Genomic DNA, 25,642 nt, shown 5'->3' on the forward strand with positions numbered 1-25,642 from the left:
TATCATTAAGCCAGACCCAGAAAGACTTCGCCCGCTCCAAGAGCTCCCGTCACCTAAGAATCCGGCTTCTTTACGTCGGGCTCTCGGTCTGTTTGCATACTACGCTAAATGGATTCCTCATTTTTCAGACAAAATCCAACCCTTGCTGCATGCTAGATCATTTCCATTGGAAACAGCGGCTGTTGCAGCCTTTAACCTTCTCAAAAAACAGTTGGAGAAAGCGGCTCTTCACTCCATCGACGAGAATCTCCCTTTCATAGTCGAATGTGATGCCTCGGAGGTGGCGATCTCGGCTACTCTAAATCAGGAAGGTCGTCCTGTAGCATTTATGTCCAGGACCTTACAAGGTGCCGAGCTACATTATCCTCCGGTTGAGAAGGAAGCCACAGCCATCATAGAGGCGGTACGGAAGTGGAACCATTTCCTAGCTCGCCAGCACTTTACATTAATCACGGACCAGCGATCAGTCGCCTTCATGCTCGATAATCGAAAACGAACCAAAATTAAGAATAATAAAATACAGCTTTGGAGGATGGAACTGGCCTCTTTTGGTTACACCATTCACTATCGACCTGGCAAGGAGAATGTGGCCCCGGATACCCTCACACGAGCATTCTGCTCCACTATGTCGTCCTCTACTCTCATAGATGTCCATAATGGATTGTGTCATCCTGGCGTTACGCGCATGCTACATTTCGTACGATCACGGAATCTCCCTTTTTCTACTGGAGATGTAAAGAAAGTGTATTCAGAATGCCGGCTTTGTGCAGAATTAAAACCTCAGTTCTTCCGCCCCTCAGATGGTATGCTCATACACGCAACCCAACCGATGCAACGACTTAGCATCGATTTTAAGGGCCCAGTGCCCTCTTCAACTCGGAACACATATTTGCTCACCATGATTGATGAATATTCACGTTTTCCGTTTGCCTTCCCCTGCTCCAATATGCTGGCATCCACAGTAATCTGCTGCCTTGAGCAGGTATTTTCTCTCTCTGGCATGCCGGCTTACATTCACTCAGATCGGGGTCCATCCTTTATGTCAAGGGAACTCAAGGACTACCTCTCAGAACGGGGAATTGCTACAAGCAAAACGACGCCATATCATCCCATCGGAAATGGGCAGGTAGAGAGGTATAACGGTATCATCTGGAATTCCGTACATCTTGCTTTAAGATCTCGGGGCCTACCAAACCAGCAATGGGAAACAGTGCTTCTGGATGCATTGCACTCTATACGGTCCCTTCTTTCTACAGCCACAAATACTACGCCTCATGAGCGGTTCTTTGGATTCCAGCGTCGCTCATCTTATGGGACATCCCTCCCGTCATGGCTAACTACTCCTGGACCTGTACTACTCCGAAGATACGTTCGGACGTCTAAAAATGACCCTCTCGTAGACGAGGTCGAACTAACCGATGCCAACCCCACCTATGCATACATACGATATCCCGACGGCCGAGAATCTACCGTATCATTACGGGATCTGGCTCCCTGCCCACCAGGACCTAGTGGGGCATCGAGTGATGGTATTTTACCAGGAGCCTCTTGGAACCTACCAGGTACCCCTCTCCAGGATCCTGATCTGACACCAACTAGCTTGGTACCGGTAGAACCCCGTACTCAAAGTTGTGACCCTTCCAGTACCGCACACCAAAGTACTGATCCGCCACAGACCAGCTCTGCACCTCCCTCTGAACAGAGACAGACCGACTCTGCACCTATTGGGACTCGTACACGAAGCCATGATCTCCCCGACCCTTCACAGGGTAATCCAGGCCACACAGACTCTGACCAATGGCCAACAGCGTGTAAGCGGACCAGCGACCCTCTACGACGAGAACCCAAACGGGTGCGACTCTTCCTCGTTCGGCGGCTGCGGAACAAAAGGAAGACCACAGCCTTCTAATTTCGCAGGAGGGAAGAATGTGATAATAACTTCCGGGAAGTTATGTGCACATCACTTCCTGTGAACTGTGAACTCTGTGCATACATCACTTCCTGTGCATACGTCACTTCCTGTGTTTGGAATAGTATAAATACTGAACTGCTCAGTATTGTAAAAGGGCTTCACCTAGAGGCATGGTGAAGACCGCTCTTGTATATAGTTTAATTATAAGTTGCTTAAAGCTTACTTTAAAGTTCCTTGATGTGTGAGTCTTTTTATTACATCAGTTCATACCGAACCTAGCCTTGATGCTGAGGCCGCTGCATTGGTTGCTATGTAAAGACAAGAAGTGGGAATGGACTAACAAGTACCAGGAGGTGTTCATGACAGCAAAGGCTTTGATGCATTTTGACCCTTCGTTACCAATACAGTTAGCTTGCGATGCATCGTCATATGGTGTGGGAGCGGTTGTTTCTCATATCATGCCAAATGGAGAAGAGAAGCCGATAGCATTCACATCTAGGACTTTGAACAGAGCTGAAACTAACTACGCCCAAATAGAACGAGAAGCACCGAGCATCGTTTTTGGCGTTCGCAAGTTTCACCAATATTTGTACGGGAGACAGTTCACCCTACTAACAGATCAACGCCCTCTCACGACCATCTTCAGGCCACATACAGGGATTCCGTCACTTGCTGCGAGCAGAATGCAAAGGTGGGCGCTGCTGCTGTCTGCACACATTTAACATTAGATATCGCAAGTCTGACCTGCACGGCAATGCCGACGGTCTTTCCAGGTTGCCGCTGCCTGTCACCAAGCCTATGACGAGTAGCATGGACATCTGCTATTTTAGGCAGGTGGAGAACGCGTCTGTTACTTCGACACAGGTCCGACGAAACTCCAGAAACGACCCAGTGTTGTCTGCAGTGCTGGACATTATCGTCAGGGGCAAGCTTGACAGCGATGACCCAAACCTGAAACCATATCTCTTAAGGAGAAACGAACTGTCGGTGCAGTCTGGATGCTTGCTGTGGGGGAGGAGAGTGGTTATTCCACCATCGCTACGGAAACCAGTGTTACAGCAACTACACTCCGGACACTGCGGAATGGTTCGTATGAAAGAAATAGCGAGGAGCTACTCCTGGTGGCCGGGTATGGATGGACAGATTGAGGACAAAGCTAAAACCTGTTCCTCATGTCAGAGAGTTTGTAATGTGCCACAGCTTGCACCTCTTCACCTCTGGGACTTTCCGGAGGAAGCATGGCACCGCATTCATGTAGACTTTGCAGGTCCATTCGAGGAGAGAATGTTCCTGGTGGCTGTTGAGGCGCACAGTGATATACCTATCAATTCGTCCAATAAAAGCGACGAGTTAGGAACGTAACTAAAGGTTTTTATTGACTAAATAACAGAGCCCACCCTCGTGGGTGATCGGGTCCAACAAGGAGGAGTACCAGCCAGTCGACTACCTTTATACCTGGGCAGGTAGGTGAAGCCATGGGCGGAGTCGGAGGTGGTCAGCCCAGGTATAACAGCGCGACAAGAGGCGACCTCGTATAGTGATACAACAGTGAGAACAGTGATAACAATACAACAGTGATAACTATAGTGTAACGATAGTGAACGATAAAAGTGGTTTACCACATTCACCCCTTGTTTAGATTTGAGTCCGGCGGGGTGAAGTGTACTACCAGTTCTGGTATGTCAGTCTGTCCGGAGGCCTCGTAAGCCTCTCCGATCGTCGCAGCGGCGGTGCTGCATTATCCGGTGTTAATGCTGGTGTCTGCGTGGTCGGCGAAGGCTCGTGGGGTTCCGGCATGCCGTCTACCTGGGCTGGAATTGGGGGGGTGGTGGGGGGGGGTAAAGGTGGTGTCTCCGGAGTGCCCGAGGGTGCGAGGTCTCGTAAGGAGACAGTGTCCTCCCGCCCGTCTGGGTAAGCCACGTAGGCGTACTGGGGGTTGGCGTGCAGGAGGTTCACCCTCTCGACCAGGGGGTCCGTTTTATGGCCCTCACGTGCTTTCGCAGCAAGACGGGCCCCGGAGAGGTCAGCCAGGTTGGTAGAGTGGTTCCCGTAGTCGACTTCCTGGGGAAAACAAACATTCGTTCATGGGGGGTGGCGTTAACGGCAGTGCAAAGTAGTGACCGGATGGAGTGCAGCGCTGTCGGGAGGACTTCCTGCCAGCGGGAGGTTGGGAGGCCCTTAGACTTTAAGGCTAAGAGGACGGCCTTCCATACCGTCGCGTTCTCTCTTTCCACCTGGCCGTTCCCTCGGGGGTTGTAGCTGGTGGTCCTACTTGCTGCAATACCTCTCGCTAGTAGGAACTGACGGAGTTCCTCGCTCATGAAGGAGGAGCCCCGGTCACTATGTATATAGTTCGGGAACCCGAACAAGGCGAAGAGGTCGTTCAGGCACTTGATGACCGTGGTACTGGTCATGTCTGGGCAGGGGAAGGCAAAAGGGAAATGGGAGTACTCATCAACGATGTTGAGGAAGTACACATTGCGGTCAGATGACGGTAGAGGCCCCTTAAAGTCGATGCTCAGGCGCTCGAAGGGGCGGGTGGCCTTGATCAGGCTTGCTCTGTCCGGCCTATAGAAGTGCGGTTTGCACTCGGCGCAGGTCTGGCAGTTCCTGGTCATGGTCCTGACCTCCTCGATGGAGTAGGTCAGGTTGCGGGCCTTAATGAAATGGTAAAGTCTGGTGACCCCGGGGTGGCAGAGGTCGTTGTGGAGGGTCTGAAGTCTATCAATATGCGCGCTGGCGCATGTAATTCGTGAAAGAGCATCAGGGGGTTCGTTCAGCTTACCTGGCCGGTACAAGATATCATAATCGTAGGTGGATAGCTCGATTCTCCACCTCAAGATCTTGTCATTCTTGATTTTGCCCCTCAGCTTGTTATTAAACATGAAAGCAACCGAACGTTGGTCGGTGAGGAGGGTAAATTGTTTGCCTGCCAGGTAATGCCTCCAGCGCCGTACCGCCTCCACAATTGCCTGGGCTTCCTTCTCGACCGACGAGTGTCGGATCTCAGGGCCCTGTAGGGTCCTTGAGAAGAAGGCCACCGGCCTCCCCTCCTGGTTAAGGGTATGGACTCATCCACTGCGTGCATTGTGGCCTTGGCTATGTCTCCCTTGATGAGGGAGAAGGCCGCGCACGCTTCCTCCGTGAGGGGGAAGGATGTGGACTTCATGAGGGATCTGGCTTTGTCCGCATAATTGGGCACCCATTGGGCATAGTAGGCGAAGAGCCCCAGGGTTCTCTTAAGTGCCTTAGGGCAGTGGGGGAGGGGTGGCTCCATGAGGGGGCGCATTCTTTCAGGGTCGGGGCCGATGAGTCCGTTCTCTACTACACAGCCAAGGATGGCAAGGCGCGAGGTGTTAAACACACATTTCTCCTTATTGTAGGTGAGGTTCAGCCGTTGGGCCGTACGGAGGAATTTCTCCAGATTCACGTCATGGTCCTGCCGGTCGCGGCCGCAGATGGTGACGTTATCTAGATAGGGGAATGTGGCCTGCAGTCCGTTCTGGTCAACCATCCGGTCCATCTCCCTTTGGAAGACCGAGACCCCGTTGGTGACACCGAAGGGGACCCTAAGGAAGTGGTATAGGCGCCCATTCGCCTCGAAGGCGGTGTACTGGCGGTCCTCGGGGTGGATAGGGAGTTGGTGGTAGGCCGACTTAAGGTCGATGGTCGAGAATACGCGGTATTGTGCAATCTGATTGACCATGTCAGATATGCGGGGAAGGGGGTATGCGTCCAGCTGGGTGTATCTGTTTATGGTCTGGCTGTAGTCGATGACCAGGCGATTTTTATCGCCGGTCTTAACGACCACGACCTGGGCACGCCAGGGGCTGTTGCTCCCCTCGATAATGCCCTCTTTCAGGAGGCGCCGCACCTCAGAGCTAATGAAGGCTCTGTCCCCAGCGCTGTACCGCCTGCTCTTGGTAGCGACGGGTTTGCAGTCGGGGGTGAGGTTAGCGAACAGGGAAGGTGGCGGCACCTTGAGGGTGGATAGGCTGCAGGTGTTACGCGGTGGGCGGTTTAACATTCGCTGGTTGTCGACTGTGAGTGGGGGGAGGGGTCCACCGTATGCTAGGGTTACACTTTGGAGGTGGGATTGGAAGTCCAGCCCTAGTAGGACGGCAGCGCAGAGCTGGGGGAGGACGAGGAGTTTAAAATTTTTATACTCCGTACCCTTAACCGACAAGGTCACAACACAGTAGCCGCTAATGTCCGTGGCGTGGGACCTCGATGCCATCGAGATTCGGTTGCGCGTTGGCAGGACAGGGAGGGAGTAGTGGCTCACCGTGTCTGGGTGGATGAAGCTCTCCGTGCTTCCGCTGTCGAACAGGCAGGTCGTGGCGTGGCCGTTTACTTTGATGTCCATCATCGACTTGGACAGGTGGTGTGGGCGGGCTTGATCCAGAGTGACGGAGGCTAGTGTGTAGGTAAGCGAGTCGTTGTCGTCTGCGGGCGAGGCGGTCGTCAGGTCCGGAGGCCCGGTGGCAGTCGGGCGTGGTGGGTAAAATGGCGTCTCCCACGAGGTAGGACAAAATGGCGGAGAAGATGGCTGCTCCCATAACTCACATGAGGCACTATTGGGGTCGGTTGCCTTGATCAAAGATGGCCGCCCCCATGACTCACGTGTGGGGATGCTGGCCTCAGTTGCCTTGAAAGAAGATGGCCGCCCCCACAGTTCGCATGAGGCACTGCTGGCCTCTGAAGATCCGCTCCTGCAGGCCTTAGAGAAGTGGCCTTTCTTCCTGCAGGTTGAGCAGGTAGAGTTCCTGGCTGGGCAGCGCGACCTCGGGTGCTTCTCCTGGCCGCAAAAGAAGCAGCCGGCAGCCCGATCGCGGGTGCCCGATGTCGGAGCCGGTACCGGGGGTGGCGGTCCCGGTCGGGTCCGGGACGCCGACGCTGAGGTAGGTCCCGGGGGCGGCGCTGCGAAGGGTATTGCGGTAGGGGTCGGGCCCGAGTCCCAGGGTCGCGAGCAGTACCTGGAAAACGCCTCCTGGTCCTGATGGGCCACCTCTAGGGAGAGAGCGAGGGCTTCAGCTTTGTCCAGGTCGAGGTCTTTAGCTTCAAGCAGTCTTTGCCGTGAGTGGTCGGACCGTAGGCCTTTCACAAAGGCATCGCGGATATTATCTTCCGTATTTTCAACAGCCGTCACCGCTTTAAAGTCACAGTTCCTGCCGAGTGCTCTTAGCGCCCGTAAAAATTCAGCTACAGACTCTCCTGGCTGTTGCGGGCGGGATCTTAGGAGGTGCCTGGTGTACATGTAATTTACCGGGCTCCGGTACTGCTGTTTCAGTAGGTTGATAGCGGCCTCGTATGTAGTCATGTCCTGGATGAGTGCGTATACTCTCGGGCTCGCTTGGGCGTTCAGAACTCTTAGTTTGGATCTCTGAGGGACGCCGGATTCTTCCAGGTAGGATTCGAAGCAGCCCAGCCAGTGTTTGAAGTTGAGGGCTGAGTTTGCTGCCTGTGGGTTTAGATCCAGGTACGGTGGTTTGAGGGCTTGCAGCCAAGCCGGCTGGTGTGGCTGGTGTAGCCCGGTGTCTGAAAGCTGCTGTGGCTGTGCTTCTGGGAGGGCTTCTGGCTGGCCAGTAGTAGACATCTTTAAAATTTAGTCAATAAAATTGATATACCTATCAATTCGTCCAATAAAAGCGACGAGTTAGGAACGTAACTAAAGGTTTTTATTGACTAAATAACAGAGCCCACCCTCGTGGGTGATCGGGTCCAACAAGGAGGAATACCAGCCAGTCGACTACCTTTATACCTGGGCAGGTAGGTGGAGCCATGGGCGGAGTCGGAGGTGGTCAGCCCAGGTATAACAGCGCGACAAGAGGCGACCTCGTATAGTGATACAACAGTGAGAACAGTGATAACAATACAACAGTGATAACTATAGTGTAACGATAGTGAACGATAAAAGTGGTTTACCACACACAGTAAGTGGCCAGAGGTTGTTATAATGAGGTCCACCGCCGCTGAGAAGACCATCGAGAAGTTAGGTGAGGTGTTCAGCCGATTTGGATCTCTGATGCAACTTGTCTCAGACAACGGTCCACAGTGGGTGTCACAAGAAATGGCTACATTCCTGCAGGTGAATGGCGTACAACATATCAGGGCTGCACCATACCACCCTGCGACCAATGGTCTAGCTGAGAGGTTTGTTCAGACCATGAAACACTCTCTAAAGGCATCGCAAGGCCAGGGAATGCTTCATCAGCGCCTGAATAGTTTCCTGTTGAGTTACAGGAACACACCACATGCGACCACAAAAGCATCACCTGCCACTCTACTGCTCAAAAGAGAGCTACGAACCAACTTTGACCTGCTGAAACCGCCAAAGGTGAAAGACGTGGTACAGTATCAGCAGGACAAGCAGATCAAGCAACGTGAACAACGCTCCAAAGACAGAGTCTTCAGTCCAGGTGAACATGTGTTGGCACGGAACTACAGTGGTGGACCTAAGTGGGTTCCTGCTACTGTCATTGCACAGACTGGTCCAGTATCCTACACTGTACAGACACCCGAGGACACTGTCTGGAAGAGACACACCGATCAGCTTCTACGAAGTGCAGCAACACCCACTGAACCACCAACAGCAGTTTATTTGCCATTGGGCGACGCCATGGGTCATCTGCCTTCTACACCGAGAGGCTCACCTTCTGAGGAAGCAGCCGCTTCAGCCCCTATCTCATCAGCAAGGGAGACCTGTATACAGGCACCTCAGCCACCTACACCTGTGTTGACGTCACCTGTGAGAGACAATGAACTGGAGAGCCAGGTTGACCGCCGGTATCCTACCAGAGAGCAGCGGGCCCCTATACGTTTGAACTTATAGTTCAGAGACTTACCCTTTATCTGGGGCAGAATAATCCCCATGGGTATAACAGGTTATTGTGTTTTAAAATTTTGTGGTTCTATTGGGACATCTAATGTAAGAGGGGAGGAGATGTTGTGTATTTTGAATGTTGTATTTGAATTGTTCCACATAGCTTACTGTAGTTGTGATGTGCAATGCACTATGGGAAATAGAGTGCATTTGTTAACCCCTCGCTTCTGTGAGGAGGATCTACCCCTATCTTGGGGTGTCAGGGTTCGCTGCTTTAGGAGACTAAACACGCCGGTCAGTCTATCACCACTTTCCCAGTAATACACAAAGTCAGAAACTGTAAAATAAGTAAGGTTTTATTCCGGTACCCGGTACTGGACTTCACTCTGAGAAACCCCTTGTGATTGCACACAAGGAAGTCTCCTCTAGAGTGCCCGCTTAGACTCACGGGGCTACAATATTTATACATTTTCATAAATTGCAAGTCATCATGAGAATACAAAAAACTAGGCGATCACACGCTGCACAAGTCATTTGTTTCTTTTTACAGAGTTCTGTTTAAAATTCACTTTTGCTTTCAACAAAATTCGACCATGAGACTGTCTCCAACAGTTATCTAAACATTCTGTTCCTGTCCTTTCTTATCTATGTGTACTGCATTCCCACAGTCCTGCATCAGTTTTTACATTTAAACTATTCACTGCATGTCAAGTAGTCCATCATGCCTTGCGAATCATTGGTACAGCAATATTGGATTAACACCTAGTTTAACACATTAAGTGGAAGAGATTCTTCTGGAAGTAATGGCTGTTAACTGAACTCTGTCTCCTGCGTACTCTTTTAATTGTTATACAAGCAAGGTTAATAAACTCTTGAGATTTAACATCACTGTGCCGCCGTTAACACCCCGGCCCCATTCTCATCATGCCCCGATTCCCACTGCACCCCCTGCTCCCAATTTCCACCGCCCGATTCAAACCGCGCACCCCCATTCCCGCCGGCACCCCGATTCACACAGCGCTCCATTCCTTTATTGTTACCATCAATGTATTGTTTTAATATAATCATTACTTGTGTTGAATATTTGCAGCAATCAAGAATGTGAGAGGTGAGTATTACCTGAATGGTCACTGGACCATTGACTTCAGCCGGGCTCTGTACATCGCCAACACCGTCATTCACTACGAGAGGGGATCGGAGGGCGACCTGGCCCCAGAGGTCATTCATGGTAGAGGGCCGACCTCTGAACCCTTGATACTGGAGGTTAGTGTCAATATTAAAAAGTATGGGGGAAAAATTTGGTTGCTTTGCGCCTCCCGTTAGCGCCTTAAGAGGGCGCTAATGGGGGCGCGAAGCAACTAGCGCCCGGGCGCAGCGATGTTTGTGCCGCTCGCGAAATTGACCAGACATTTTGCGGCGGCGCTAAACACTACCGCCACGATCTCCTGCGCCCGCAGATCGTGACGTAAGTCGAGCATGTAGCGCCCCATACCAGATACTGAGTGGCGCCCACTGCCTTACCGTCTGCTGCTAGCAACGACAGGCTGAGGGGAGCGTTTTGCAGTCGGGAAGGGACTGGGGGAGCGCTATTTAAAGGCGACCGCTTCCTGCCTTTTTTTGTCAGCGGCATTTTTGCACCATGCATTCTGAGAGAGAGAGAGAGACCTCTGGAGAGATTCAGTGCTGTGTGAAGGTGTTTTGGGTACTGAGCAGCACTTTGAAGGTTACTTTTGATTTGATCTTGCATCGATTTAGAAGAGACTGTGGGGGCTGAGCTCTTTCCCTGGGCGCCTCCATTGTTCTTTCCAGCAGATTTGATATAAAGGTCTCTCCAGGCCGAGATTCAAGGCTGCAATGAGCAGGGTGTGGATGGAAAGCAAGATCAACCCTCCCCTTTAAGAACTGGCCGACGCCAGCGTGTCTGTGTTCCATTGCTGACTGACATCACATGAGCTTCGCCAGCACTCTGAGGTAGTGCCTCGCTCCTCGGCGTTAGCGCCTTAAGAGAGGTGTGTAGCCCCTGATTTAGCGCTCCAATCACCTCCAGGGGCGATAGAAGCCAAGTTTGCAGTCGGAGACAATAACTAGCGCCAGGCACTAAATTTTGCACTTGGCCAATAATTGCACCCCAAACGGGGTGATACTGAATTTCTCCCCCTATGTAACTAACAGTAAAATAGATACAGAATCCATTTGGATTAAGTTAAAAGATCAGCAGGGATCCATCACCCTATTAGGGTTATACTACAGACCACCAAATAGTGGGAGGGAATTGGAGGAAGAAATATGTAGGCAAATCTACGAGGTGAGTAGCAGGCATAGAATAATAATCATGGGAGATTTCAACTACCCCCAAATAAACTGGTGAAAGGAGAAAAGGGAATTGAGTTTTTACAGTGTGCACAGAACTCCTTGCTCACTTAGTATGTAAGAAGTCCAACAAGAAAAGAATCACTGCTGGATCTTGTAATGGGCAATGAACCAGAACAGATAGGAGAAGTAAGAGTAGGGGAGCATCTTAATAGTGATCACAACATAGTACGGTTAGGATTGAGAGTGACATAAGTAGGACAAAGACCAAGGTTACAGATTAGAAAAGAGCAAATTATGAGGAAATGAGCATGGAACTAAAGAAGGTGAGTTGGGAGAAATCTTGAAAAACAAAGAGGCAGAAAAACAGTGGGAAATCTTTAAAAGGGTAATTAATAGAGTTCAAGATAAATGTATTGCACTAAAAGCCAAAAACAAACACGCTAATTATGTGGCACCGTTTATGAATAAAGAAGCAATATGAAAATTGAATCTAAAGGAGAGGAGGACAAAAAGGAATGCGAAGAATTTAAGAGAGAAGCTTTTAAAAAAAATCATCAGGAAGGCAAAGAGAAATTACAAAATGAAATTATCAAGGATTATGAAAAAAATAGTGTTCTATAGACACATAAATAACAAAAGTAAAATTAAAGTAGGGATAGGGCCACCAAAGGGTGAGCAAGAAAAACTCACAGGCAATGACAGAGATGTGGAAGATGTTTGCCTCAGTTTTTACTAAAGAAGATAACGAAGTAGACACTTCACCAGAGGATGAGCTGAAAAAGAATATTAATAGAGTTGGGATAAAACGGGAGAAAATAATTGACAAACTAGCCAAACTAAACGAGGATAAAGCCCCAGGACCGGATCGTATGCACCCACGCATACTCAAAGACACTAGGGAGGAGATAGCAGAGGCACTAGTTTAAATATACAAAATGTTTCATTGAAGAGGGGATAGTGCCAGAGGACTGGCAGACAGCTAATGTTGTTCCTACATTCAAAAAGGGAGACAGAACAAAACCTGTGAACTATAAACCAGTCAGCTTAACGTCAGTGATAGGAAAGATACTGGAATCAATACTAAAAGAAGTGATAGAGCATCTAGAGACAGAAAATATAATTTAAAAATAGTCAGCATGGATTCCGAAAGACTAAGTCGTGCTTAACTAATCTGATAGAATTCTTTGAAGAGGTTACGGAAAAAGTAGACAAGGGTAGTGTAGTAGCAAAGCAATTAAAAATGCTAACACAGCACTGGGATTTATTTCTCGGACTATAGAATTCAAACGTAGTGAAGTTATGCTAATCTTGTATAGGACCCTGGTCAGGCCATACTTGGTGTACTGTGCACAGTTCTGGTCTCTATAGTATAAAAAGGACATAGAAGCACTGGAGAAAGTGCAAAAAACAATTTACAAGAATGGTAGCAGGACTGAGAGATTACAGCTATTGGGAAAGATTGAACAGGTTGAGGCTTTTTTCTTTAGAAAAGAGAGACTTAGAGGCGACCCGATAGAGGCCTTTAAAATTACGAATGGGTTGGACAGGGTAGATGTGGAGAGAATGTTTGTACTTGTGGGAGAATCCAAAACTAGGGGCCATAATTACAAGATAGTTAGAAATAAATCCAATTTCTTTACTCAGAGTGGTTAGAATGTAGAACTCACTACTACAGGAAGTGGTTGAGGCAAATGGATGCTTTCAAACGGAAACTAGAGAGTACATGAGAGAAAAGGGAATAGAAAGATAGGCTGAGATGAGGCAGATGGAATGGGAGGAGACTCGTGTGGAATATAAACACCAGCACAGACTCGTTGGGCCGAATGGCCTGTTTCTGGTCTGAGTAAATGCCACTGCTCAGCTTCTGGTCATCAAGAGCCTGGGTCCTGCGTCTGATTAACATGGGGGGGTCATTGTAACCACCCCCGCCCGGGGGGACACTGACCGGATCGGATTGGCCTCCCGGTTTACCCCCGCCTCGTAATCTCTCTCCCCCCCGCAGCCCATCTCCCCCCCATTCCCCTGGGTTCCCTGCAATGGCCTCCTACTTCCTGGCCGTTTTGGCCGGGAAGCGGCTAGTTAATGAGGCCCAGGAATTAAAATCGGGGTGCCTGCCCGCAGTCCGTCACTAGGCCGCATTCCTGCCCGGGAGTTAAAATCAAGGCCTTCTCGGGCTACCAGTGCCCGCGGCCTGAACTGAATCCTTTCCACATAGGGGCCTTGAATGGTCTGTGTCAGCCGGGTGTGACTGTTGGGGACACATGAGCCCGATCTGATGTTCTGACATGGGCACAGTCAGGTCAGGATCCCGAGAGCAGCGGGGATTGAAGGGGGAAGTTTTCGTCTGCTGTACGTTTTCACATATGGAAAGCATCGGACTCGAGACGTTATATATATGAAATAAAATGTGTGTTTTCAGATCATTAGCCAGGAATCTAATCGAGGAGTTGACTACGAATATTACCTGTCACAGTACAGGAGACAACCACAAGGTTACTTCTGGAGTGTTGGGTCCTGGAGTTTGTGCAGCAAGGAGTGTGGCAGCGGTGAGTAACTCCGGGCTTTGAAATCTCTCTTTTTTAACTTCTTGTGAAAGTGTCTTAATTAAATTTAGCTCTTTATTTTCTAAAATCGAACAATGGCAACTTTTGCATTTATATAGCGCCTTTAACGTAGTAAAACATTTCCCAAGACTGGAGCGTTATCAGACAGAATTTGACACCAAGATACAAAAGGCGATATTAGGACAGGTGACCAAATGTTTGGCCAAAGAGGCTGTTCAAGATTGGGTCCTGAGGTGGGCTTTGAACCCATGACCTTCTGGGTCAGACCACTGGAACACGCTGGCCCTGCAGCAATGATGCCGTTCTCCAGCCATCCGGGAGGGCCAGAAGCAAAAAGTGCCAAACTTTGGTGCTAGAGAATTGCCTTTTAGAAGTGAAAGGACAGATTCCACAGGGCCCCACTGCGCTCTGCTCTTACAAAATAAACCAGGCACAATCTCACAGCAAAGTCTCCGGCCACGGGTTTACTCGTTGTGAGTTGAAGTGATTTTTTTTGACTGGTGTGGTTCATCCCGACTGAAGATCACTCCGTCTCGTGCAACGTTCAATTCAGTTATCAGAGGTCGTCCGTTGCCAGGAATTTACAGCGAGATATCGAAGAATTTCCTGGCGTGTGATTTGCTTAATTCCCTCCCTGCAGACTTTTAGTTGCAGCGTAAGTTAGGTTTTTTTTGCTGTGTACAATTTTTCCTTCTTTGAACTGGATTTAAAGAAAAGAAAAAGTGCCTTTGGGACATTATATAAACATGAAAGATGTTTATATAAATACAATTTCCATCTCTTTCTGCTTCCTAAAGAACTAAGATGATACAGGAGTTAACATAAGAGCATAAGAAATAGGAGCAGGAGTGGGCCATACAGCCCCTTGAGCCTGCTCCGCCATTCAATAAGATCATGGCTGATCTTCGACCTCAACTCCACTTTCCTGCCCGATCTCCATATCCCTTGATTCCCTTAATATCCAAAAATCTATCGATCTCAGTCTTGTATATACTCAATGACTCAGCATCCACAACCCTCTAAATGAAGAAATTTCTCCTCATCTCAATCTTAAATTAAACTCCTTATCCTGAGACTATGCCCCCTAGTTCTAGACACTCCAGCCAGGGGAAACAACCTCTCAGCATCTACCCTGTCAATCCCCCTCAGAATCTTGTATGTTTCAATGAGATCACCTCTCATTCTTCTAAACTCCAGAGCGTATAGGCCCAATCTACTCAATCTCTCATCATAGGACAGCCCTCTCATCCCAGGAATCAATCGAGTGAACCTTCGTTGCAGTATATCCTTCCTTAGATAAGGAGGCCAAAACTGTGCACAGTGCTCCAGGCGTGGTCTCACCAAAGCCCTGTACAATTGTAGTAAGACTTCCTTACTCTTATACTCCAACCCCCTTGCAATAAAGGCCAACATGCCATTTGCCTTCCTATTTGCTTGTTGTACCTGCATGTTAACTTTCTGTGTTTCCTGTACGAAGACACCTAAATCTCTCTGAACACCAACATTTAAGTTTCCCACCATTTAAAAAATATTCTGTTTTTCTATTCTTCCTACCAAAGTGAATAACCTCACATTTCCCCACATTATATTCCATCTGCCACCTTATTGCCCACAACATGTGTGAATAGAAAATTGGTTTGTGATAATAGAGTAAAGGAACCTTGTAGAATCTCTTGTGATGTTGAGGGGCCTGAGCTCCCCTCCTCTATCCTTCCTGAATTATTTCATTTTCTATTATCACACAGGGTACCAGACACGACTTGTGTTCTGCACCATCGACAATGAGGCTTATCCCGATTATTTATGCAGAGGCCAGGTACGGCCAAACAGCAACAAAACCTGCAACCCTCAGTCCTGCCCACGGACTAAACGGTGAGTTAACATGAGTCTGGGCCTAGCACCGTATATCAACCCTAATATACAGGCTTCACCAATTGGTCAACTGATAATAACCCTCCCCAGTGGTTCCGCGGGTAATAACCCTCCCCAATGGTTCTGCGGGTAATAACCCTCCCCAGTGGTTCCGCGGATAATAACCCTCCCCATGGTTCCGCGGGTAATAACCCTCCCCAGTGGTTCCGCGGGTAATAACCCTCCCCATGGTTCCGCGGGTAATAACCCTCCCCATGGTTCCGCGGGTAATAACCCCCCCCATGGTTCCGCAGGTAATAACCCTCCCCAGTGGTTCCGCGAGTAATAACCCTCCCCCATGGTTCCGTGGGTAATAACCCTCCCCCATGGTTCTGCGGGTAATAACATTCCCCAATGGTTCCGCGGGTAATAACCCTCCCCCATGGTTCCGCAGGTAATAACATTCCCCAATGGTTCTGCGGGTAATAACCCTCCCCAGTGGTTCCGCGGGTAATAACATTCCCCAGTGGTTCCGCGGGTAATAACCCTCCCCAGTGGTTCCGCAGGTAATAACCCTCCCCAGTGGTTCCGCAGGTAATAACCCTCCCCAGTGGTTCCGCGGGTAATAACCCTCCCCATGGTTCCGCGGGTAATAACCCTCCCCAGTGGTTCCGCGGGTAATAACCCTCCCCAGTGGTTCCGCAGGTAATAACCCTCCCCAGTGGTTCCGCGGGTAACAACCCTCCCCATGGTTCCGCGGGTAATAACCCTCCCCAGTGGTTCCGCGGGTAATAACCCTCCCCAGTGGTTCCGCAGGTAATAACCCTCCCCAGTGGTTCCGCGGGTAACAACCCTCCCCATGGTTCCGCGGGTAATAACCCTCCCCAGTGGTTCCGCGGGTAATAACCCTCCCCATGGTTCCGCGGGTAACAACCCTCCCCATGGTTCCGCGGGTAATAACCCTCCCCAGTGGTTCCGCGGGTAATAACCCTCCCCAGTGGTTCCGCAGGTAATAACCCTCCCCAGTGGTTCCGCGGGTAACAACCCTCCCCATGGTTCCGCGGGTAATAACCCTCCCCAGTGGTTCCGCGGGTAATAACCCTCCCCATGGTTCCGCGGGTAACAACCCTCCCCATGGTTCCGCGGGTAATAACCCTCCCCAGTGGTTCCGCGGGTAATAACCCTCCCCATGGTTCCGCGGGTAATAACCCTCCCCAGTGGTTCCGCGGGTAATAACCCCCCCAGTGGTTCCGCAGGTAATAACCCTCCCCAATGGTTCCGCGGGTAATAACCCTCCCCGTGGTTCCACGGGTAATAACCCCCCCCAGTGGTTCCGCGGGTAATAACCCTCCCCAGTGGTTCCGCGGGTAATAACCCTCCCCATGGTTCCGCGGGTAATAACCCTACCCATGGTTCCGCGGGTAATAACCCTCCCCAGTGGTTCCGCGGGTAATAACCCTCCCCAATGGTTCCGCGGGTAATAACCCTCCCCAATGGTTCCGCGGGTAATAACCCTCCCCAGTGGTTCCGCGGGTAATAACCCTCCCCAGTGGTTCCGCGGGTAATAACATTCCCCAGTGGTTCCGCGGGTAATAACCCTCCCCAGTGGTTCCGCGGGTAATAACATTCCCCAGTGGTTCCGCGGGTAATAACCCTCCCCAGTGGTTCCGCGGGTAATAACCCTCCCCAGTGGTTCCGCAGGTAATAACCCTCCCCAGTGGTTCCGCGGGTAATAACCCTCCCCATGGTTCCGCGGGTAATAACCCTCCCCAGTGGTTCCGCGGGTAATAACCCTCCCCATGGTTCCGCGGGTAATAACCCTCCCCAGTGGTTCCGCGGGTAATAACCCCCCCAGTGGTTCCGCAGGTAATAACCCTCCCCAATGGTTCCGCGGGTAATAACCCTCCCCGTGGTTCCACGGGTAATAACCCCCCCAGTGGTTCCGCGGGTAATAACCCTCCCCATGGTTCCGCGGGTAATAACCCTCCCCATGGTTCCGCGGGTAATAACCCTCCCCAGTGGTTCCGCGGGTAATAACCCTCCCCAATGGTTCCGCGGGTAATAACCCTCCCCCAATGGTTCCGCGGGTAATAACCCTCCCCAGTGGTTCCGCGGGCAATAACATTCCCCAGTGGTTCCGCGGGTAATAACCCTCCCCAATGGTTCCGCGGGTAATAACCCTCCCCAGTGGTTCCGCGGGTAATAACCCTCCCCAGTGGTTCCGCGGGCAATAACATTCCCCAGTGGTTCCGCGGGTAATAACCCTCCCCAGTGGTTCTGCGGGTAATAATCCTCCCCAGTGGTTCCGCGGGTAATAACCCTCCCCAGTGGTTCCGCGGGTAATAACCCACCCCAGTGGTTCCGCGGGTAATAACCCACCCCAGTGGTTCCGCGGGTAATAACCCACCCCAGTGGTTCCGCGGGTAATAACCCTCCCCATTGGTTCCGCGGGTAATAACCCTCCCCAATGGTTCCGCGGGTAATAACCCTCCCCAGTGGTTCCGCGGGTAACAACCCTCCCCAGTGGTTCCGCGGGTAATAACCCCCCCCAATGGTTCCGCGGGTAATAATCCCCCCCAGTGGTTCCGCGGGTAATAACCCTCCCCAGTGGTTCCGCGGGCAATAACATTCCCCAGTGGTTCCGCGGGTAATAACCCCCCCTCGTGGTTCCGCGGGTAATAACCCTCCCCAGTGGTTCCGCGGGTAATAACCCTCCCCAGTGGTTCCGCGGGTAATAACCCTCCCCAGTGGTTCCGCGGGTAATAAGCCTCCCCAGTGGTTCCGCGGGCAATAACATTCCCCAGTGGTTCCGCGGGTAATAACCCACCCCAGTGGTTCCGCGGGTAATAACCCACCCCAGTGGTTCCGCGGGTAATAACCCACCCCAGTGGTTCCGCGGGTAATAACCCTCCCCGGTGGTTCCGCGGGTAATAACCCTCCCCGGTGGTTCCGCGTGTAATAACCCCACCCGGTGGTTCCGCGGGTAATAACCCTCCCCGGTGGTTCCACGGGTAATAACCCTCCCCAGTGGTTCCGCGGGTAATAACCCTCCCCAGTGGTTCCGCGGGTAATAAGCCTCCCCAGTGGTTCCGCGGGCAATAACATTCCCCAGTGGTTCCGCGGGTAATAACCCACCCCAGTGGTTCCGCGGGTAATAACCCACCCCAGTGGTTCCGCGGGTAATAACCCACCCCAGTGGTTCCGCGGGCAATAACATTCCCCAGTGGTTCCGCGGGTAATAACCCTCCCCAATGGTTCCGTGGGTAATAACCCCCCCAGTGGTTCCGCGGGTAATAACCCTCCCCAGTGGTTCCGCGGGTAATAACCCTCCCCAGTGGATCCGCGGGTAATAACCCCACCCGGTGGTTCCGCGGGTAATAACCCTCCCCGGTGGTTCCACGGGTAATAACCCCCCCAGTGGTTCCGCGGGTAATAATATTCCCCAGTGGTTCCACAGGTAATAACCCCCCCCCCAGTGGTTCCGCGGGTAATAACCCTCCCCGGTGGTTCCATGGGTAATAACCCCCCCAGTGGATCCGCGGGTAATAACATTCCCCAGTGGTTCCACGGGTAATAACCCTCCCCGGTGGTTCCACGGGTAATAACCCCCCCCCAGTGGTTCCGCGGGTAATAACATTCCCCAGTGGTTCCGCGGGTAATAACCCTCCCCAGTGGTTCCGCGGGTAATAAGCCTCCCCAGTGGTTCCGCGTGTAATAACCCCCCCTAGTGGTTCCGCGGGTAATAACCCTCCCCGGTGGTTCCGCGGGTAAGGGTAATAACCCTCCCCATGGTTCCGTGGGTAATAATCCTCCCCGGTGGTTCCGCGGGTAATAACCCTCCCCATGGTTCCGCGGGTAATAACCCTCCCCATGGTTCCGCGGGTAATAACCCTCCCCAGTGGTTCCGCTGGTAATAACCCCCCCCCCCAATGGTTCCGCGGGTAATAACATTCCCCAGTGGTTCCGCGGGTAATAACCCTCCCCGGTGGTTCCGCGGGTAATAACCCACCCCAGTGGTTCCGCGGGTAATAACCCCCCCAGTGGTTCCGCAGGTAATAACCCCCCCCCAATGGTCCCGCGGGTAATAACATTCCCCAGTGGTTCCGCGGGTAATAACCCCCCCTAGTGGTTCCGCGGGTAATAACCCCCCCCAGTGGTTCCGCGGGTAATAACATTCCCCAGTGGTTCCGCGGGTAATAACCCTCCCCAATGGTTCCACGGGTAATGACCCCCCCCCAGTGGTTCCGCGGGTAATAACCCCCCCCCAGTGGTTCCGCGGGTAATAACATTCCCCAGTGGTTCCGCGTGTAATAACCCTCCCCAGTGGTTCCGCGGGTAATAACATTCCCCAGTGGTTCCGCGGGTAATAACCCCCCCAGTGGTTCCGCGGGTAATAACCCTCCCCAGTGGTTGCACGGGTAATAACCCTCCCCGGTGGTTCCGCGGATAATAATCCTCCCCGGTGGTTCCGCGGGTAATAACCCTCCCCAGTGGTTCCGCGTGTAATAACCCCCCCCTAGTGGTTCCGCGGGTAATAACATTCCCCAGTGGTTCCGCGGGTAATAACCCTCCCCGGTGGTTCCGCGGGTAATAACCCCCCCTAGTGGTTCCGCGGGTAATAACCCTCCCCGGTGGTTCTGCGGGTAATAACCCTCCCCGGTGGTTCCGCGGGTAATAACCCTCCCCATGGTTCCGCGGGTAATAACCCCCCCCAGTGGTTCCGCAGGTAATAACCCTCCCCGGTGGTTCCGCGGGTAATAACCCTCCCCGGTGGTTCCGCGGGTAATAACCCTCCCCGGTGGTTCCGCGGGTAATAGCCCTCCCCGGTGGTTCCGCGGGTAATAACCCCCCCAGTGGTTCCGCGGGTAATAACCCTCCCCGGTGGTTCCGCGGGTAATAATATTGGCAAACAACAAGGTACGTTGCATATTATCTGGTGGATACAAATAACCATGTTTACAGGGCGTAAAGGGTTAAGTTACAAGGAGAGGTTGCATAAACTTGGTTTGTATTCTCTTGAGTTTAGAAGTTTGAGGGGTGATCTAACTGAGGTGTTTACATTTGCTGGGGTAGATCGAGAGAAACTATTTCCTCTGGTGGGAGAGCCTGGAACCAGGGAACATAACCTTAAAATTAGAGCCAGGCCGTTCAGGGGTGAAATCAGGAAGCACTTTCACACAAAGGGTAGTGGAAAGCTTGGAACACTCCTCCAAAATGTTCTGGATGCTGGGGTCAATTGGAGCTTTCGAGGCTGAGATTGATGGATTTTTGTTGGTAAGGGTATCAAGGGGTATGGTGCAAAGGCGGGTAAATGGAGTTAAGATACAGATCAGCCATAATGTTCAACAGCAACAACTTATATATATATATGTAGTGCCTTTAACGTAGTAAAATGTCCCAAGGCGCTTCACAGAAGCCTTTTCAAACAGAAAATTTGACACCGAGCCACATAAGGAGATAGTAGGGCAGGTGACCAATAGCTCGATCAAGGAGGTAGGTTTCAAGGAGCGTCTTAAGGAAGAAGAGCGTGGTAGAGAGGCGGAGAGATTTAGAGAGGGAATTCCAGAGCTTAGGGCCTAGACAGCTGAAGGCACAACCGCCAATGGTGGAGCGAAGGAAATTGGGGATGCTCAAGAGGCCAGAATTAGAGGAGCGCAGAGATCTCAGAGGGTTGCAGGGCTGGAAGAGGTTACAGAGATGGAGAAGGGCGAGGCCATGGAAGGATTTAAACACAAGGATCTGAATTTTAAAATTGGGGCGTTGCCGGACCGGGAGCCAATGTAGGTCAGCGAGCAAATAGATAATAGGTGAATGGGACTTGGTGCGAGTCAGGAGACGGGCAGCAGAGTTTTGGATTAGCTTAAGTTTAATAAGGGTGGAAGATGGGAGGCCGGCCAGGAGAGCATTGGAATAGTCGAGTCTGGAGGTAACAGTTTTGGCAGCAGATGAGCTGAGGCAGGGTTGGAGTCGGGCGATGTTACGGAGGTGGAAGTTGGCAGTCTTGGTGATGGAGCGGATATGTGGTCGGAAGCTCATCTCGGGGTTAAACACAGCAGCAAGGTTGCGAACGGTCTGGCTCAGCTTCAGACAGTGGCCAGGGGGGAGGGATGGAAAGGGTGGTCAGGGAACGGAGTTTGTGAACGGGACCAAAGACAATGGCTTCGGTCTTCCCAATATTGGAGGAAATTTCTGCTCATCCAATATTGGATGTTGGACAAGCAGTGTGAGAAATCAGAGACAGCGGAGGAGTCGAGAGAGGTGGGGGTAAGGTAGAGCTGGGTGTCGTCAGCGTACATGTGGAACCTGACGACGTGTTTTCAGATGATGTCACCGAGGGGCAGCATGTAGATGAGAAATAGGAGGGGCCCAAACCTTGGAGGCTCTATTTAATTGACTGGTCGAACAGGCTCCAGGGGCTGTATAGTCTGCTCCTAGGCTCTGTTTAAACACATAAATATACTCTGTCGATAGATCAACATTCTATGAATCATATATTGGAATTGAGCCAAATATTATCAAAGCTTTAAAAAAAAAATTTGTTCCATGTATAAGGATTTTATTTCTAAATCGACCGAGTGCATGGACTTGGAACCAGTGTCTGATGTCACGAGTTTACAGGTAACCAAGGCAGCTGCTATGGGATGGGTGCAAGGTGATTACATCAGAGGGGCAAAATGGTTCTTAATTGATGTTTTCTTTTGCTTTGTAGAGTTTATGCAAAAGGTGGTGTGCGCTTTGTAGTGGAGCTAGAGCTTGCTTGGAGCGTGGGGCCTGGGGGGGGGTGGCAGTGTTGCAGCTTGTGGTGTTCCCTGGTGTGCTATCTTGTGATAGAGGTGATTGCAGTCGCTTGCACAGCGGGTTGGGGTGTGGTGACTGTCCTTACCTTTCAGGGTGCAATTTGTGTTTCCGCAGAACCAGGTACAAGGTGAGTTACAACGGGTTTCCTGCCTTGTGATCAGTCAGGTATTTATTACCAGCCTGTACTCTGCTCAGTGACAAACTCCATCGAAGGAGTTGGTAGTAATTCTTTAAGTGTGTTCCCACAAGCCAGTGGAGGGCCTGTTTAGACATATTTAAACCTTTCAACCAACACGAGAATTCTCTTCTGTAATCCAGCAATGAATTAGAGACAATAAGAACCATACATTTATTTAAACAAAAGAAATCCGGCATTCATTCTTCCATTCTTTCCTTCTTCTTCCGATCCTCTGCACCCCCTCCAAACATTCCCCGGTACCCTGTACTGCCAAATTTGACGATTAGGATTCCCTCCTCCCCCCTCCTGTCAAATCACAGGATGCCTATCCCCACCCCTTCTCGACCTCAGTACTGCTGCTAGCTCTCCATCCGCAGTTCCATGGGAGGTGCACATGTATCTTTCTGTGTGTCTGTGTGTGTATCTTTCTGTGTGTGTGTATTTCTGTGTGTGCATCTTTCTGTGTGTCTGTGTGTATCTGTCTGTGTGTGTATATCTTTCTGTGTGTCTGTGTGCGTGTATCTTTCTGTGTGTGTATCTTTGTGTGTCTGTGTGCATGTATCTTTGTGTGTGTATCTTTCTGTGTGCGTGTATCTTTCTCTTTCTGTGTGTCTGTGCGTATCTCTACTCCATAGATACATCTTAGCCTCTCATTTTCTCCCAATCACTAATGCTCGTTCCAAAATGGTTTTGTACATGAATGTCAGCATTTAATTTCCCAGCTCTTCCGTTTCCAAAGAGTGTGATTCCCCTCAGCACCCTTTTAAGGTGTATTTTGCTGAAATGGTGAGCACCGATGTGCCTCAGAAGAGATTCTGCCACTGAGAAGTCCCGCCCCTTTTTCCATGTCCTTGCTCTTTGAACCCAGATGTGTGGCAGTGATCGGAACGCTGGAGTTGTGGAGCTTCACTTGGTTTTTGGACTATTGTTATAGTTAACTGACAGCAGCAGGTTATCAGTTACTCATCACCCAGCCCTGTGTTTACCCTGCTACAGAAGGTTAGGTGTAGGCCGTGGGAACATCTGTAACACTAATAATTTCCGTGGTTTTTCAGTCCCAATTTAATCTTGCATAGCATTTACAGCACAGAAACAGGCCATTTGGTGTTTATGCTCCACACGAGCGTCCTTCCACCCCTCTTAATCTCACCCTATCAACACATCCTTCTATTCCTTTCTCCCTCATGTACTTATCAAGCTTCCCCTTAAATGCATCTGTACTATGCGCCTCAACTACTTGTGGTAGTGAGTTCTACACTCACCACTCTCTGGGTAAAAGAGTTTCTCCTGAATCCCCTATTGGATTTATTAGTGATTATCTTATATTTATGGTCCCTAGTTTTGGTCTTCTCCACAAGTGGAAACATTTTCTCTAAGTCAACCCTATCAAACCCTTTCATAATCCTAAAGACCTCTATCAGGTCACCCCTCAGTCTTCTCTCTCCTAGAGAAAAGAGCCCCGGCCTATTCATTGAATTACATAACATTTTAATAGCTTTTATCCATCTATTGCTCCATGTCTGTCATTTCCTCTCAATCCCCCGCACATTGTCCTATCCCCCACCGTACAGGACTAACTGACCCTCAGTGTTATCCTATAGATAGTGAGTATCCTGTATCAAACCGTGGTCTGCACAAGTATGTGAATTCCTCGTGTCAAAAAACGTTATATGGGGTGGTGGGAATTTAATTAATTAAGAGTATTGTGGAGATTTCTGATTAGTTGTTATCTGTTTGTCGATGTTTACATTAATTTTGGATTGATCAATCAGCTGGAAGACGGGGGAGTGGAGCACTTGCTCGGTGACGTGCGGGGGAGGCGTGCAGACCAGGTCCGTGTTCTGCACCCTGTCGGAGGGGAATCGAGGGGAGGCAGTCCGCGACGATTCGGAATGTGCCGTGGTCACGGTGAAACCGCCCGGCCGGCAGGTCTGCAACCTGCTCCAGTGTGCCACGTGGAGCTCCGGGCATTGGTCTGAGGTACGGCCACAAACTAGCCCACAGTCACTCTGCTAATCTATCTTCCTGTGGTCCAGAATGGCAGGTTTGAAGAAAGACAGAACTTGTATTTCTATAGCGTCTTTCACGACCTCGCGTCCCAAAGCGCTTCACAGCCAATGAAGTACTTTTGAAGTGTAGACACTGTTATAATATCGGAAATGTGGCAGCCTATTTGTGCACAGCAAGCTCCCACAAACAGCAATATGATAATGGCCAGATAATCTGTTTTAGTGATGTTGGTTGAGGGATAAATACTGGCCAGAACACTGGGGAGAACTCCCTGCTCTTTAAAATGGTGCCATGTAGGAACGCAGGAACAGGAGGCGGTCATTTAGTCCCTCGAGCCTATTCTGCCATTCAATGAGATCATGGCTGATCTGCGACCTAACTCCATATACCCACCTTTGGCCCATATCCCTCAATACCTTTGGTTAACAAAAGGCTATCAATCTGATTTAAAATTAACAATTGATCTAGCATCAATTGCCGTTTGCGGAAGAGAGTTCCAAACTTCCACCACCCTTTTTGTGTAGAAGTGTTTCCTAATTTCACTCCTGAAAGGTCTGGCTCTAATTTTTAGACTAAGCCCCCTAGTCCTAAACTCCCCAACCAGCGGAAATAGTTTCTCTCTCTCTACCCTATCTGTTCCCCTTAATATCTTGAAAATTTCGATCAGATCACCCCTTAGCCTTCTAAATTCTAGGGAATACAACCCTAATTTGTATAATCTCTCCTCGTAACTTAACCCTTGAAGTCCGGGTATCATTCTGGTAAACCTACGCTGCACTCCCTCCAAGGCCAATATATCCTTCCTAAGGTGTGGTGCTCAGAACTGCTCACAGTGCTCCAGGTGTGGTCTAACCCGGGTTTTGTATAGCTGCCTCATAACTTCTACCCCCTTGTATTCGAGTCCTCTAGATATAAAGGCCAGCATTCCATTAGTCTTTTTAATTATTTTCTGTATCTGTTAATGACATTTCAATGATCCATGTACCTGGACCCCCGAGTCTCTTTGGACCTCCACTGTTTTTAGCTTTTCACCATTTAGAAAGTACCCTGTTTAGGTCCAAAGTGGATGACCTCACATTTGCCGACATTGAAATCTATTTGGCACTGTTTTGCCCATTCACTTAATCTATCAATATCCCTTTGTAATTTTATGCTTTCATCTACACTGCCTACAATGCTGCCTATATTTGTGT

At 50.4% G+C, this 25,642-nt stretch overlaps 1 protein-coding gene across 1 annotated transcript in view; it reads left to right on the forward strand.

Annotated features, from left to right (window-relative positions):
• The window catches only part of paplna (papilin a, proteoglycan-like sulfated glycoprotein), a 216,004-nt gene that overhangs the window by 141,653 nt on the left and 48,709 nt on the right, over positions 1–25,642 (forward strand). The window contains exons 8-12 of the mRNA XM_086002352.1: positions 9,826–9,998; positions 13,468–13,594; positions 15,358–15,484; positions 22,016–22,081; positions 24,212–24,419. Of these exons, the coding sequence (XP_085858478.1) occupies positions 9,826–9,998; positions 13,468–13,594; positions 15,358–15,484; positions 22,016–22,081; positions 24,212–24,419 (701 nt within the window). The remainder of the gene's footprint in view (positions 1–9,825; positions 9,999–13,467; positions 13,595–15,357; positions 15,485–22,015; positions 22,082–24,211; positions 24,420–25,642) is intronic.

Source organism: Somniosus microcephalus, chromosome 12, assembly GCF_052327205.1.
Source record: "Somniosus microcephalus isolate GS21.2 chromosome 12, FLI_Smic_1.0, whole genome shotgun sequence".
In the NCBI taxonomy this organism is placed as follows: Eukaryota; Metazoa; Chordata; class Chondrichthyes; order Squaliformes; family Somniosidae; genus Somniosus; species Somniosus microcephalus.